This window comes from Bombina bombina, chromosome 12 (genome assembly GCF_027579735.1).
Source record: "Bombina bombina isolate aBomBom1 chromosome 12, aBomBom1.pri, whole genome shotgun sequence".
Taxonomy (NCBI): Eukaryota; Metazoa; Chordata; class Amphibia; order Anura; family Bombinatoridae; genus Bombina; species Bombina bombina.
This window is the reverse complement of record NC_069510.1, coordinates 71,936,074-71,952,223: the sequence shown is the minus strand read 5'-3', so window position 1 is coordinate 71,952,223 and position 16,150 is coordinate 71,936,074. Positions and strand designations below refer to the sequence as shown.

The window sequence follows — 16,150 nt, the reverse complement described above, 5'->3', positions numbered from 1 at the left end:
AATTTGTTCATAGTTGCCAATTAGCTTCATCAGTGCTAATGTCACCCTTTGCTTTATTGTATTCTCATGAGAGTTCATAGCAAATTTCTTTAAACTAATTATGGAAATAACATGACTGTGTCTGTGCATGCCAGATGCACGCTCCCTTGCAAGGACTAGCATCCTGATTGGTTGCTTAAAGTCATTTTACAATGGGACATGGCTACTGAGGAAATTTTTAGGTAAAATAACTTCCCTTCTTTATATAGAGATGTTCAGGGGATATTTTCTAGTATAGTTATACTGCATCACTTTCAAGTGCTTCAACATTTGGGTATCAAGTCCCTTTAAAAGATAGTTAAAGGGATAGTCTAGTCAAAATTAAGTTTTCATAATTCAGATAGAGCATGCAATTTTAAGCAACTTTATAATTGAATCCTATTATACATTTTTCTTCATTCTCCTGGTATCTTTATTTGAATGTAAGTTTAGGAGCTGGCCCATTTTGGTTCAGAAACTGGGTAGTGCTTGCTGATGCTGATTGGTGGCTACATTTAGACACCAATCAGAAAGCGCTACCCAGGTGCTGAACCAAAAATGGTCTGACTCCTATTCTTAGATTCCTGCTTTTTCAAATAAAGATACTAAGAGAAGGAAGGAAAATCTATAATAGGAGTAAATTAGAAAGTTGTCTATCTGAATCTTAATAGTTTAATTTTAACTAGCCTATTCCTTTAAGAATAACTTTAAGCTAACTGCATGCAACACCATGTTGTACTTATTGAAATGACTGTTCGGATAGACTGACAATTTGGTGTAATTGTATTTAAATGTAGGATGCCTCCAGATCTACTTTGGTTGAATCCATCAAAGAAGCTGATCTTAAAGATGCTGTGGAGGTTTTGTACAACTATGATCTTCATTATGTGGTGGAGGAATGGTTCACAGAAGTACTTCAGACCGACTTACAAAGAAACATTGCACCTGAATTCTGGAACGGCATCAACCAGCACGAGAATGCAGTCGAAGAACAGCAATGCATTGTGCTCTTATTGGATACTTTTTCTTTGCTTATGTCCAGGATGGAACCCTATCTGAAGAGTCTGGACATCCTGGGTAGGTGGGCAGATACGGGTTTGCTGCCCAGCTCAGACTCCCAGCTGCTCCGTGATCAGGTCTTTACCATGTTTAAGGCCATTCTTTTCTTCTCGACCTCTAAAAACTTTCCAGAAATGATTCAACAGTTCTACAGCAGGTCATTTAAGATTTACATGAGGCAGAAGAAAAGAGCAGACGATAGCATCAGCGATTGTGACAACATGATGAATGAAAATGAGAGAGAGAGTGACTCTGAGGACAGGGGAGAGGACCTAAACTGCAAAGGATGTGATAACAGTAAGGACCAGTGCTGGTGCCAATGTGCCATGGAACAATTTCACCAGCTCAATGACATATTGTAAGTAACCTGCATCATTACACATGTATTGTACACATTTCCTTTGGTTTTCCTTACATTTATAGTTCTAGATTGCAGTATATAGAAAAGGGGTTTAATAAGTTTAAAGGGACAGTGTAGACCAAAATAAACTTTCATATTCAAATAGGGCATGTCATTTTAAACAACTTTCCAATTTACTTTCTTTTTTATTTATTTTTTTCTTTAAAAGTGACATACAAACAAAGCTACACACACAGGGTTTACCAAAATAATAACAATCTCTAAAGTTTTCTTATATGAGCACCGCATAAATGTATTAACTCCTTTTTGGACTATTACTTCCTTACCCACCTCTTTGCTCTGAGGAGGATGGAGAGATCCCTATTAACCTCTCCCACAAAGCTTTTGCTGCCCTAGGAGTCTCATATCTATTGTTATACAGAAAATAATATTCCTCATTCAACAAATTTACATTAACTTTTTTAATCCATTCTTCTTTTGTAGGAACCCCTGCTATTTTCCACTTAGACAAAATTAGATTCTTTGCACTATTAAGCATAATCTGATATAAATATCTTCTAACTTTATCTCCCTTGAATTCTAGATTATTTAATATAGCAGTAGTAAAGTTCTGTAATTTCTTCCTATCTTCCCTTCTATCTATTACTTGTAATATGGACGCCCAAAAAAGCCTTATTTTGGGGCAAAACCACATAATATGTGATAGTGATCCCTTTTCCCCGCACATTCTCCAGCAACTATCTTGAGTATGTGGGTATAATTTTTTGATTCTAGTTGGGGTTAAATACCACCTTGTTAATATCTTTAAGTTTTGTTCCACCATTCTAGCTGAGACGGAAGATTTAGCTGTATTCTGGAATATATTTAGCCATGTCTTATGGTCTATATCTCGTTCTAATTCACCAAGCCAATTCTTACAATAAGTTGGGAGGGGTGCTTTGTGCTCTTGTACTATACTATATGCCTTAGAAAGAGTATGTTTTATATTAATTTTAGCATTACACAGATTCTCTATTTTTGTTAATGCTCTGAATATCTTCTCTTTATCTTTAATTGTTGATACATAATGGTGTACCTGTGAGTAAGTAAACCAGTCCGTTATTTCCGTTAAGCCCTTCATTCGAAGGTCATTCTGTGATTTCAATTTACCCCTCTCTGTTAAGTCTATAATGCGGTAGCTGTTCTCTTTTTCATCCCCTTTAAATTGTCCGGCTAAAAAATTTTTGTTCTCTACTAGGGCTAATAATAGAGATGGATTTGATGATATTTCCCCTTTTTTCCTAGTTATTTTATCCCATATCTTGAAATTTTCTTTCATTATACTATAATTCTCTATTTTTATAGATCTATCCTTTGGGTATACCCAACACTGATTGCTTAACATCTTCCTGTCTATAAGGTCTCCTTCCAATTTTACCCAACTTTTCTCTTTCTCTTTCACATGCCATTCTATTACCCTTTGAATCATAGATGCCTGTCTATATTTAGCCAGATTGGGTAACCCCAATCCTCCCTCCATCCTTTTCCTATACATAGTCTCTATACCTATTTTTGGATGTATTTTCCCCCATACATAATTATTAATTATTTTTTGTACTTCTGCTATGTATTTAGTCGGCAATGGAATTGGTAATGCTTGTAACAGGTATAAAAATCTAGGTAAAATATTCATCTGAATTATATTTATCCTCCCTAACCATGATATCCTTTTAGGGAACCAAGATAACAGCTCATTTGTTATAGTTTTCTTAAATTTAATATAATTAAGGTCACACATTTCCCTCACTGATTTCGCTAGCACTATCCCTAAATATTTCACCGTCTCTACCTTTTTAAAGGGTGAGATCTTAAGTATATCTTGTTGTATCTTATCATCTATTTCTACATGTAGTATTTCCGATTTGTCTAAATTGACTGAAAAATTAGATAGGATCCCAAATATCTTGAACTCTTCCTTTAATTCTTTAATTGAGGAAACCGGGTCAGATAGAGACAGGAGGATGTCGTCTGCGAACAAAGAAGTTTTATATTCGCTATCTCGTACCTTGATCCCCTTTATCATGTTATTATACCTAATACATGCTGCTAAAATTTCTATAGATAAAATAAATAGTGTTGGGGATAATGGGCATCCTTGCCTAGTTCCATTATGTATCTCTATGCTATTAGACATACTCCCGTTTATCTTTATCTTAGCTGTTGGGTTTGAATATAAGGCCATTATCCTCTTGATCATTACCTGATTAATATTAAATAATCCTAATGTTCTCTCTAGGAATGACCACTTAACCCGGTCGAATGCCTTTTCGGCATCCACCGATATAAATACTGATGGTATATTTTTATGTTGCACATATTCAATCAAATGTATATTCTTAATGATGTTGTCTCTAGCTTCTCTGTTCTGGACAAAGCCTACTTGATCTAAGTGGATAATTCTTTCCAATATATTTCTTAAACGATTAGCTATAATTTTTGCGTAAATTTTTAAATCTAAATTTAAAAGTGATATTGGTCTATAATTTTTAACCTCTTCCTTATTTTTGTCCGGTTTAGAAATCACTATTATACAGGCTTCCTGCATTTCTGTGGAAAATGTCTTCCCTTTATCTATTGACCTAAATAACCTCCATAGATGTGGTATTAAAATATCCTTATAATTTTTATAATAGGCAGCCGTGAACCCATCTGGACCTGGGGCTTTTCCTTCTGGGAGAGATTCAATCACCTCTTGTATTTCCTGTATTGTTATTATTTCCTCTAACTTTTGGTTTTCCAAATCTGTAATTTTATTTAATTTCATTTTATTTATATACATATTCCAATCTATGTCTTCTCTATTTCGGGGGTCTATATTATATAGGGATTTATAAAAATTTTCAAATTGGGTACTAATTTCTTGTTGATTCTTATAGAGTTTCTTTTTATCATTTCTTAATTTATATATCCCTTTACTTATTTCTTTTTTCTTAATCGCCCTAGCCAAAAGCCGTCCATTTTTATCCCCTTCTGTGTAATACTTACGTTTTAACCAAATTGCTTTTTTTTTATTTATGTTAGGCCAGTATTCCTGTATATTCCTTCTTTCCTTCTCTAGCTCTTCTAAAATCTAATTTATGATTCCTATCTAATTTATAGATCCTATTCATTGTCTCCTGGAAAAATGTATCCCTTAGCCTTTTTTGTTCCGCTCTCAATTTAATTAGCTCTCCTCTCATAACACATTTATGTGCATCCCAGAGGGACATTACTGATATATCCTCTGTATTATTTATGCCAAAATATTCTTCCATTATTCTTGCTATCTTATCCTTATCTTCTATTCTCTTTAAAATATAGTCATCCATTCTCCAAGTATATTGATACTTCTCCTGTGTTCCCCATTTTAAATTCATCTTTACTGGAGCGTGATCCGACCATGTCATTGGTAATATTTGAATTTCCTGTAGTTTTGATAACCCTTTTAAATTTAGACAGAGGTAATCTAGTCTTGAATAAGACCTGTGTGGATATGAATAAAAAGTATAATCTCTTTGATCGGGATTTACCAATCTCCATGAATCATACATAGCTATCTGTCTTAGACAATTGTTAACTTGATTTACTATATATTTAGACGTAGCAGATTTTTTTTTCCGAGTTATCTAGCAATGGATCCAAAGTTACATTAAAGTCTCCTCCTTTTCCTTACATTTATAGTTCTAGATTGCAGTATATAGAAAAGGGGTTTAATAAGTTTAAAGGGACAGTGTAGACCAAAATAAACTTTAATATTCAGATAGGGCATGACATTTTAAACAACTTTCCAATTTACTTTTATCACTAATTTTGCTTTGTTCTCTTGGTATTCTTAGTTGAAAGCTAAGTCTAGGCGGTTCATATGCTAATTTCTTAAACCTTGAAGGCCGCCTCTAATCTGAATGCATTTTGACAGTTTTTCTCCAGTGGAGGGTGGTAGTTCATGTGTGTCCTATAGATAACATTGTGCTCATGCACGTGGAGTTACCTAGGAGTCAGCACTGATTGGCTAAAATGCAAGTCTGTCAAAAGAACTGAAATAAGGGGGCAGTCTGCAGAGGCTTAGATACAAGGTAATTACAGAGGTAAAAAGTTTATTAATATAACAGTGTTGGTTATGCAAAACTAGGGAATGGGTAATAAAGGGATTATCTCTTAAAGCAGAGCTTTCCAAACTTTTCATGTTGGTGACACACTTTTTAGACCTACATCATTTGGCGACACTGTAATTCAGTTGTTCTAGCAAACAGGAAATTAAACTAACTTGTTTGAGATACGGACACATACATAAATGATATAATAATGAAATGTATTTACAAGTAACAGTAAGTATGTGCAAGAATTTAAAAAAAAAGGTTTAATACCACCAATAGCTACTTACTATTTTAATGGGATGTATGAGGTTGATGGGATGAACACAGTTTCTGAATATTTAGTGGATTATAAGATAAATATACTCGCATTTCATCATCAAGCATTTTTTAGATTCCACCTACTATCCATATATCAAGAGCAGGAGCAGCAATGCACTACTGGGAGCTAGCTGCCAAAAAATAAAAACACTTTGACTTCTGACTTCAGCTCAGCGTTAAAGCTGCTGCCCTCAGAGCTTTGCGAGTCCGACTGACTACTGCCCGTGCTGCAAACACACTGCTATCCCTCTTACTGACTACACATGCAGTCACGAGCCGATTGAGGAGACTACACGTGCATTCAGGAGCTAATGTGCTGCCAATGGGAATAGTTTCAGTTCCAGCTAAGCTGCGCCAATAGGTTTAGATGATCTGTGACCCACTAGGTATCAATCACGTGTCAACCACGTGGTATGCATAGCAGGCAGGCAGAAAGTCGGAAACCAAAAGAAAATTTAAAAAGAATTTTAAATTAAAAAATATTTGTGCTGAAGCAGGGACTCACCTACACACTGCCGCCGACACACTAATGTGTCACGACACACAGTTTAGAAAGCACTGTCTTAAAGCAATAAACAATCGGGACAGTAAATATGTTGAGATTTTAATATAAAATGTTTAGTATTGTGTAGCAAAACAACTTTCCAATAATTGTTATTTATTTTGCCCCCATTTCTTGTAATTTAACTCTGAAAATTGTAGATATGTTTTATTCTTAGAGGTGGAAATGCGCACAGCTGATTTGCCAAGGCTGACTCAGCTATATATCTTTCCCTAATAGGCTTTAGCTGATGATAACTGCAAAACAATTCACTTAATACTAAATGTATGACTGTGACCATCCTTATAGTCAGCAGACTAAACCCCAGATTGGCTCCTCCGTATAAGCAAATGATGGGTGGAGTTTAGCTATTGACAAACAATTGCAGTAAAAAGGATGTTAATTTGTTTTAAAAATGTCTAGACTTGGCTGATATGTTAATCTATAGCAAGACAACAGAAATGTATCATAATTACAATATTTTTACTGTCTCTTTTATATCCTTTTAATATCAAACTTAAAGTGATAGTAAATCCTAGTGTTTGTGAAACTCTAGGATTGACCAGTGCAACAAATAAAGAGGACTTTCAGTCATGAAGTATAAAATACTTAATTCTGAAAGTTTCTGTATTTGTCTGAAGCGTTCGCCGCATTGAGCACCTCAGGCCGCCCGCCTCAGAATGCTATTTTTCAGTGAAGTGACGTTTCCACCTCTTAGCCAATAGCCAAACTGGCCAGCTGGCACTATGCCGGATAGCTAACACACTATTGGCTAAGATCATCTCACTGCAAAATAGCGTTTTGCAGCGGGCTGCCTGAGGCGCTCAGTGTGGTGAACGATGCAGACAAATAAAGGAACTTTAGCATGAAATATTTTATATTTCATGACTGAAAGTCCCCTTTATTAGTTGCATTTGTAAATCCTACTATCACTTTAAAGTTATGGTGAATCCGAGCGTTTAAAAAATGCTAGGATTTACCATCACTAAAAATAAGGTGGACTTTCAGTGATGAGTTTCTAAAATAAAATAAAAGGGTGCTAAGCTGACCCTTTCTGTGCCGCGGCTCCTCACTAAAGTCATCGGCTTTGACAGCCCACTGCACAGTGCTCTTCTCTCAATGAGGTGACATTTCCACCTCTAAACCAATAGCCGTCCTAGTCATCTGACAGGGTTCTGTATGCTAGCACGGCTATTGGTTTAGAGATGGAAGCATCATCTCATTGAGAGAAGAGCGCTGTGCCGTGGGCGGCCGGAGCAGCTGACTTTAGCGAGGAGCCCCTGCACAAAAAGGGTGAGTTTATCACCCTTTGTTTTTTTTTTTGAAACTCATTACTGAAACTCCACTTTATTTTTAGTGATGGTAATTCCTAGCATTTTTTTTTTAACGCTTGGATTTACCATCACTATAAGGCCTATCAAGAATAGTGAGTAGCAACACAGATTTATTAGGAACCAGATGAGTGTGTTTGCATACAGTATTGTTAGTGGGATAACCCAAAAAAAGTTAAGAGTCAAAATTAAAATTTTAGGAGCCAAAGCTCTTGAGATGGTTCTGTGAAAGTCATTTTTCTTATATTTGCAAGATATATACTACTTCATATCCTTTGTCATTGTCTCATATTAGTAATATTTTTAACCTTTTGGTAATATTCAGTTGATTATATACCCAGATTTGTATACATTTTTGTGATTGGATTGTAGAGATTTTTTTTTCTTTGTGCTTCCTCTAGTCACAGGCTCAATCTGATGGAAAGAGTTTGTTCTGAAGCAGTCACCACAATCCTACACAAGATGATCGAGGAGAGAATGGAAAAGAGATGCCGTGGGGAGTATGAGCGGTCGTTCCTCAATGAATTCCAGGAGGTATATTATCAATTTGAGTGGAATATATCTAAAGGGACAGTCTACACCTTGGTCATCTTAAAGTCCTACCTTAGATTAAGCTGCAAATATCCTCCTGCATCCTTTCTATATCATGCAGCAGGAACAGTAAACAAGTTATTTTATAATGAATATTGTTTCTGGCTACTTTGAAATGGCTGCCAAGCTCAGCCCAGTGATGACATCACGATCTGGGCTGCATAGGACGGCCAATAACAAAAATTTCACTAGTTGGATTCAACAGACGTTCAATGATCATGATGTCATCAGAGGGCGGAGCTTGGCAACCAAAGTGGCAGAAACAATATTTATTTTAAAATCATTAGTTCCTGCTGCATGATATAGAAAATGGTGCAGGAGGCTATTTACTTCAAAGCTGTAGTAATTTATTTTTTTCAAGGGAGATAAAGTTAACCTCTCTTATCCATTGAGTATAATCAGGAGTTTGAATCTTCTTCCAATACAAGGTATTAAAGGGACATAAAACCTCGATTTTTTTTTTCCTCATGATTCAGATAGAGCATGAGATTTTAAAAAACTTTCTAATTTACTTCTATTATCTAATTTGTTTTGTTCTCTTGGTATTCTTTGTTGAAAATGATACCTAGGGAGGCTCAGGAGATATACTTACACAATTACATGTAGCGCGCTCCTGCACTAACTAAAACCATTGGGGCATATTTATCAAAGTGCAAGTGGACATGATACAATGCAGCGTATCATGTTAACTGCACATCGATAAATGCCGACAGCATGCGCTGTCTGCATTTATCATTGCACCAGAACTGCTTGTGCAATACCGCCCCCCCTGCACTAGCAGGGGGTGTCCATCAACCCAATCATATTCGATCGGGTTGATTTCTGTCCGCCACGTCAGAGCAGGCAGACAAGTTATGGAGGTCTTTAGACCGCTGCTTCATAACTTCTGTTTTTGGCGAGCCTGAAGGGTCGCGCGGAAACAGGGGCATCAAGCTCCATTTGGAGCTTGATAATTCGGCCCCATTGTCTGTTTTATTTAGTGCAGGAGCGCACTACATGTAATTCAATGGCACTATTGGGCACGCTGTGATTAGACAGTGAGCCCGTGATACGCTGTTTGAAAAAGCAGCCACGCTGAAGAGGACGGCTTCACAGTAGAGGTAAGTATACTTTTGGGGGACATATTATGCTTTTAACAAGTTAAAATAATTAATAATGGTATCTTCATGTAATACCTTTTTGCACATAGTGCAGAATTATGTAACATTTTTTACAACGTTTACTGTACCTTTAAGATAGGCAGCGTGCACATGCCTGAAACTACATGACAGTAAAATATGCCACCCTCTAGTGATCTCGATTATGTATAACATTCTTTCAAAACGGCTGCTCTATATTGTTGTAGATTGCACGCTCCTGAGTTTACTTTCTTTCTTTTCAACAAAGGATACCAAGAAAACAAAGAAAGTTTGATAATAGAAGTTAATTGTTTAACATTGTATGCTCTATCTGATTAATGAAAGACAACAAATGTGTTGTACGTCCCATACAACCGTGAGAATAATATACAGATATATATATTTATTTTTAATAATAGTTGTTTAAATATTGAAGAAATAAGAGTAAAGGTTAAGTTCCCTAATAATAGGCACTACCATGTTGTAACCTTGGTTTCATTTATCTCATCTTCTCTGCTGAGGCCAATCATGGACAGATATAAATGTTACTAGAGTGAGCAAACGGTGGTTCGGCTTCTTAATTTGAATTGGAAAGTTGGTTACAATTGTGTGTTTTGTCTGAATGTTAGGGTTCATGTCCCTTTTAAGAGATTTAATTGGTAATCTTTCATATTTATGATCAATTTTTTTTAACAAAATGTCCCTTTAAATTATTGTCAGATTTCCACCCGTGTGACTTTTCCATTGCAGGAAAAGTTTAATCTCCAGTTTTAACCTGCACTTTTTTTTTTCTGTTGACAGTGGATAGAGAAGTTGATTGGTTGGCTTAGCAAAGTGTTCCTGCATGATGGTGCCCATCCTGCCTCTACCCCGGAGCCCAACAGCACACTGAAACGCTGGCGATGTCACGTTCAACGCTTCTTCTACCACCTCTACGCCAACATGCGCATTGACGAGCTCTTCAGTATTATAAGAGGTGCATAGATCTTAAATCGCTATAGTGTAGAATCAACATTCTTATTTTTCTTTTGGGCTTGACAAACCCAGTTGCCAGGGAGCCACAGGACTCTTAAAATAAGGTCCTGGCACCCTAGTTTAGAGTCCCCAAGACAACCATGGGTGCCCCTCAATTTCACCGCTCTGGCCATCGTCAGCCCCACCTAAAATTTAGCTTGGTGCAGCTGGATCCATTCTAGTTTTTTATATATTGTGTGTGTTAAATATATAGTTACAAAGGTTATATGAGGTAAGTGCTGCATATCAATTCATATGGATTCCCTCAGATAGATCTCCTTGACCGGAAATTCCTGCCACTAGAAGTAAAGTAGTGTATCTTCATTTAAGTTATACAGAATACCTAGGTAGGTAGCGTGCACGTGTATACAGCACCAGTTTTGCAAGAATGCTTTTGAGCACTAACCAAATGGCAGCAGTTTTTGCACAATGTATACTTTGTTAAAATAAATCTTTCAAAACTGCTACCATATAGTGTCCCAGACACATGCACACTCCTGAGGCTACCTACTTGATTTTCAATAAACAATATCAAGAGAATGAAGTCCATTTTTTTAATAGAAGTAAATTGGAAAATATTTCAAATTGTACTCTTTAGCTGAATCATAAGAGAAAAATGCCAGGTTTTATAATCGTTTAAATGTGTTTATGAATCGGGTGCCAGTAACTGTAAGAATAATATTTGTTCTATTAGGGATTCTTCCATTTTAAATAATACTCAGGCCTTTATTGTTATTATATTGTGGTTACTAGGCGCTATGTATCAAATTCATACATTTACTAATTCAGTTTAAGGAACTGAAAGAAAAGGATACTTATAAGCACTCAAATTCATCCCACATTTTTCTGGTGCGTGGGTCACAACAAAATAAAAACTTAAAGGGATAGTCTAGTTCAAAATTAAACTTTCATGATTTAGATAGAGCAGGCAATTTTAAAGGGACGCTGAACACACAATTTTTCTTTTGTGATTCAGACAGAGCATGCAATTTTAAGCAACTTTCTAATTTACTCCTATTATCAATTTTTCTTTGTTCTCTTGCTATCTTTATTTGAAAAAGAAGGCATCTAAGCTAAGGAGCCAGCCAATTTTTGGTTCAGCACACAGGAAAGCACTTGTTTATTGGTGGGTGAATTTATCCACCAATCAGCAAGAACAACCCAGGTTGTTCACCAAAAATGGGCCGGCATCTAAACTTACATTCTTGCTTTTCAAATAAAGATACCATGAGAATGAAGAAAATTTGATAATAGGAGTAAATTAGAAAGTTGCTTAAAATTGCATGCTCTATCTGAATTACAACATAAAAAAATTGGGTTCAATGTCCCTTTAAGCAACTTTCTAATTTACTCCTATTATCAAATTTTCTTCATTCTCTTGGTATCTTTATTTGAAAAATCAAGAATGAACGCTTAGGAGCCGGCCCATTTTTGGTTCAGCACTTGAGTAGAGCTTGCTGGTGTCTAAATGTAGCCACCCATCAGCACGCTCTACCCAGTTAGTTACAAACATCAGTTGCAGTAGTGAAACTTAAAGGGACAGTAAACACAAGAATTTTTGTTGTTTAAAAAGGTAGATAATCCCTTTATTACCCATTCCCCAATTTTGCATAACCAACACAGTTATAATAATATACTTTTTACCTCTGTGATTACCTTGTATCTATGCCTCAGCAAACTGCCCCCTTATTTCAGTTCTTTTGACAGACATGCATTTTTAGCCAATCAGTGCTGACTCCTAGGAGCTTCACGTGCCTGAGCTCAATGTTATCTATATGAAACACATGAACTAACGCCCTCTAGTGGTGAAAAATTGTCAAAATGCTTTCCGATTAGAGGCAGTCTTCAAGGTCTAAGAAATTAGCACATGAACCTCCTAGATTTAGCTTTCAACTACGAATACCAAGAGAACAAAGCAAAATTGGTAATAAAAGTAAATTGGAAAGTTGTTTAAAATGACATGCCCTATTTAAATCATGAAAGTTTTTTTCACTTTACTGTCCCTTTAACAATAGTTGTCTGTCAATATATGATCTGTTCCTCTGTTGGGGTCAGTATATTCAATTCAATGTAACTAATTAGGTCTGAACATCATTTAAATATTCATGATAGACTGGTTATGTATGGGTTAATGTTAGCAGCTTATTTCCACTAGCATAAGTTATGTACACGTACGTTTAATAAGTGGTAAATGATTTCTAAGTTTAAAGTTACTGATATACTGTTGATGTACACAAAATAACAAAAAACAGTATACATGGAATTTATTGGGTCATATGACAGGTGCCGGTAAGCCAGCAGATGCAAATAGTATTGTACACATCACTTTTACTGTCTGTTGCAAACTATTCAACTGTGTAGATTTGTGTTAAATGCAATATTTCTGTTATTTAATAGTGAGAAATATTTTACAGATTTTCCTGAATCCAAGCCAGCGATTGAAGATTTAAAGTATTGTTTGGAAAGGACCAACCTGAGGCAGCAGCTGCTCACGTCGCTAAAAGCTGCGTTGGAAACGAGGCTGCTGCACCCTGGTATGCAGCTAGAATGAGGTCTTTGCATATTCGACAGTATGTCACACTTAGGAGAGTATTTATATTCCTTGGTATATTTTATCCCAATAAAGGGCCATTATATTTGTATATAACCCCCACAGTGGTGTTAAACACATAGTAGGAGTACCCCTCATTGGAAACTGCCGCTGACCCAATTGGCAGCGCTAGTTGCATGACCCAGCTGTGTAGCTAGCACTGCTAATTACTTCTACCATGTGTTTTAACCCCTTTGCGGGAGTTAAACACATAAAGGTGCAGGGTCACTAGTCTCCAAATTAGTGCATGTAATTTTTGACTATATTGGCCTTTTAATTGCCTAGAACATACATATAGTAGGGATTTAATTCTTGATTGCTTGAAACACACAGGGCACTTAAAGGGATACTGTACTGATTTTTTTTTCTCCATATATGATTATTGATATTATTATATGTAGCAGTGAATTAACAGTTTAGTTGTCTGGAAGGCACAGGGACTGGGTTAGCTGCTTGTGATACTCTGTTTTTATAAGTGCCACATGCTTGGAATTGAAGAGGGATTCATGGGAAAAGGAAACGATCACAGAATGATACTGAAACTTGGGTATTCCGGTGAAAGTGACGCACAGTGACTGTGCTTTAAGTGGTTATAATGATACAGAGAAGCGAGTACTCCACCTCTACCCAAGTAACATTTAGTGCCAGGGTATTTTATCAGACCACAGGATCCGAGGGATGGCATGAGGGCTGATTTCACGAACGCGTTCATTCGGTGGACATTGTTATTTAGTGTCTCTACCTTTTCTGTTTTGTCCTTTTGATTTGCAAACCCACGTGAAAGCTAATTTTGGCATTGTATTGTCTTACTAGGAGTAAATACCTCTGACATTATCACGCTGTATATATCTGCCATTAAAGCCTTGCGAGAACTGGATCCGTCCATGGTTATTCTAGAAGTCGCCTGTGAGCCGATTAGAAAATACTTAAGGTATTGTATATGTCTTTGTTACATTTATATCTGATATTTATGGAACCAGCAGACAAAACAATTGTATAAAGTAATGGCGGCACGCTCTGGATCAAACACCATTTTCTTTATTGTTTCACTTGTTTAAAGACATATCTGCAGCAGTTGCAGTAAACACGTCTAACGCGTTTTGTCTGGAGGTCTTACTCATAGATGCTGGGCCAATACAAGGAGGGATGTTAAACTTATAATTACTTAAAGGGATCGTAAAGTTAAAATGTAAGTTTCATGACGGAGACAGAGCATGCAATTTTAAACACCTTTCCAATTCACTTTTACTATCAAATTGGCTTTATTCTCTTGATATGCTTTGCTGTAAAGCGTATCTAGGTAGGCTCGTGAGCAGTAATGCGCTACTGGGAGCTCGCTGCTGATTGGTGGCTGCACATATATGTCTCTTATCATTGGCTCACCCAATATGTTTAGCTAGCTCCCAGTAGTGTTATGCTGCTCCTTCAATAACGGATACCAAGAGAATAAAGCAAATTTGTAAGTAGACATAAATTGGAGATTTTTTTTTTTTTTTATTGCATGCTCTATCTGATAAATGAAAGCTTAATTCTGAGTTTTATGTTCCTAAATGTGTGTAATCATTAAATCAGATAGCTGTTAATTTGACAATAACACAATTACTTTTTATTGACTTTATTATAAGAATATCTAAAATGTGTTATACAGACATAAAACAGTTTGAAATTGTAATATAACATGTTTAAATGGATATTAAAGGGCATAAATGAAAATGCTTTTATGTGCTAGAGCATTTTATTATTGCACTGTTGCTTGCATTTAATTATGGGGTTATTCCAACCTCCGTATATCTTTGTTTTGTTTTGATATAGAAAAAAAAATGGGAAAACATATTTCTTTCATGTAATTAGCAAGAGTCCATGAGCTAGTGACGTATGGGATATACATTCCTACCAGGAGGGGCAAAGTTTCCCAAACCTCAAAATGCCTATAAATACACCCCTCACCACACCCACAATTCAGTTTTACAAACTTTGCCTCCGATGGAGGTGGTGAAGTAAGTTTGTGCTAGATTCTACGTTGATATGCGCTCCGCAGCAAGTTGGAGCCCGGTTTTCCTCTCAGCGTGCAGTGAATGTCAGAGGGATGTGAGGAGAGTATTGCCTATTTGAATGCAGTGATCTCCTTCTACGGGGTCTATTTCATAGGTTCTCTGTTATCGGTCGTAGAGATTCATCTCTTACCTCCCTTTTCAGATCGACGATATACTCTTATATATACCATTACCTCTGCTGATTCTCGTTTCAGTACTGGTTTGGCTTTCTACAAACATGTAGATGAGTGTCCTGGGGTAAGTAAATCTTATTTTCTGTGACACTCTAAGCTATGGTTGGGCACTTTGTTTAAAAAAGTTCTAAATATATGTATTCAAACATTTATTTGCCTTGACTCAGAATGTTCAACTTTCCTTATTTTCAGACAGTCAGTTTCATATTTGGGATAATGCATTTGATTTAATCATTTTTTCTTACCTTCAAAAATTTGACTCTTCCCTGTGGGCTGTTAGGCTCGCGGGGGCTGAAAATGCTTCATTTTATTGCGTCATTCTTGGCGCGGACTTTTTTGGCGCAAAAATTCTTTTTCCGTTTCCGGCGTCATACGTGTCGCCGGAAGTTGCGTCATTTTTTGACGTTATTTTGCGCCAAAAATGTCGGCGTTCCGGATGTGGCGTCATTTTTGGCGCCAAAAGCATTTAGGCGCCAAATAATGTGGGCGTCTTATTTGGCGCGAAAAAATATGGGCGTCGCTTTTGTCTCCACATTATTTAAGTCTCATTTTTCATTGCTTCTGGTTGCTAGAAGCTTGTTCTTTGGCATTTTTTCCCATTCCTGAAACTGTCATTTAAGTAATTTGATCAATTTTGCTTTATATATATGTTGTTTTTTCTCTTACATATTGCAAGATGTCTCACGTTGCATCTGAGTCAGAAGATACTACAGGAAAATCGCTGTCTAGTGCTGGATCTACCAAAGCTAAGTGTATCTGCTGTAAACTTTTGGTAGCTATTCCTCCAGCTGTTGTTTGTATTGATTGTCATGACAAACTTGTTAAAGCAGATAATATTTCCTTTAGTAAAGTACCATTGCCTGTTGCAGT

At 36.4% G+C, this 16,150-nt stretch overlaps 1 protein-coding gene across 1 annotated transcript in view; it reads left to right on the top strand.

The window, feature by feature from the left end:
* Positions 1-16,150, top strand: part of ANAPC2 (anaphase promoting complex subunit 2) — a 74,190-nt gene that overhangs the window by 15,794 nt on the left and 42,246 nt on the right. The window contains exons 2-6 of the mRNA XM_053696149.1: positions 816-1,435; positions 8,142-8,274; positions 10,251-10,425; positions 12,878-12,997; positions 13,867-13,984. Coding sequence (XP_053552124.1) covers positions 816-1,435; positions 8,142-8,274; positions 10,251-10,425; positions 12,878-12,997; positions 13,867-13,984 — 1,166 coding nt within the window. The remainder of the gene's footprint in view (positions 1-815; positions 1,436-8,141; positions 8,275-10,250; positions 10,426-12,877; positions 12,998-13,866; positions 13,985-16,150) is intronic.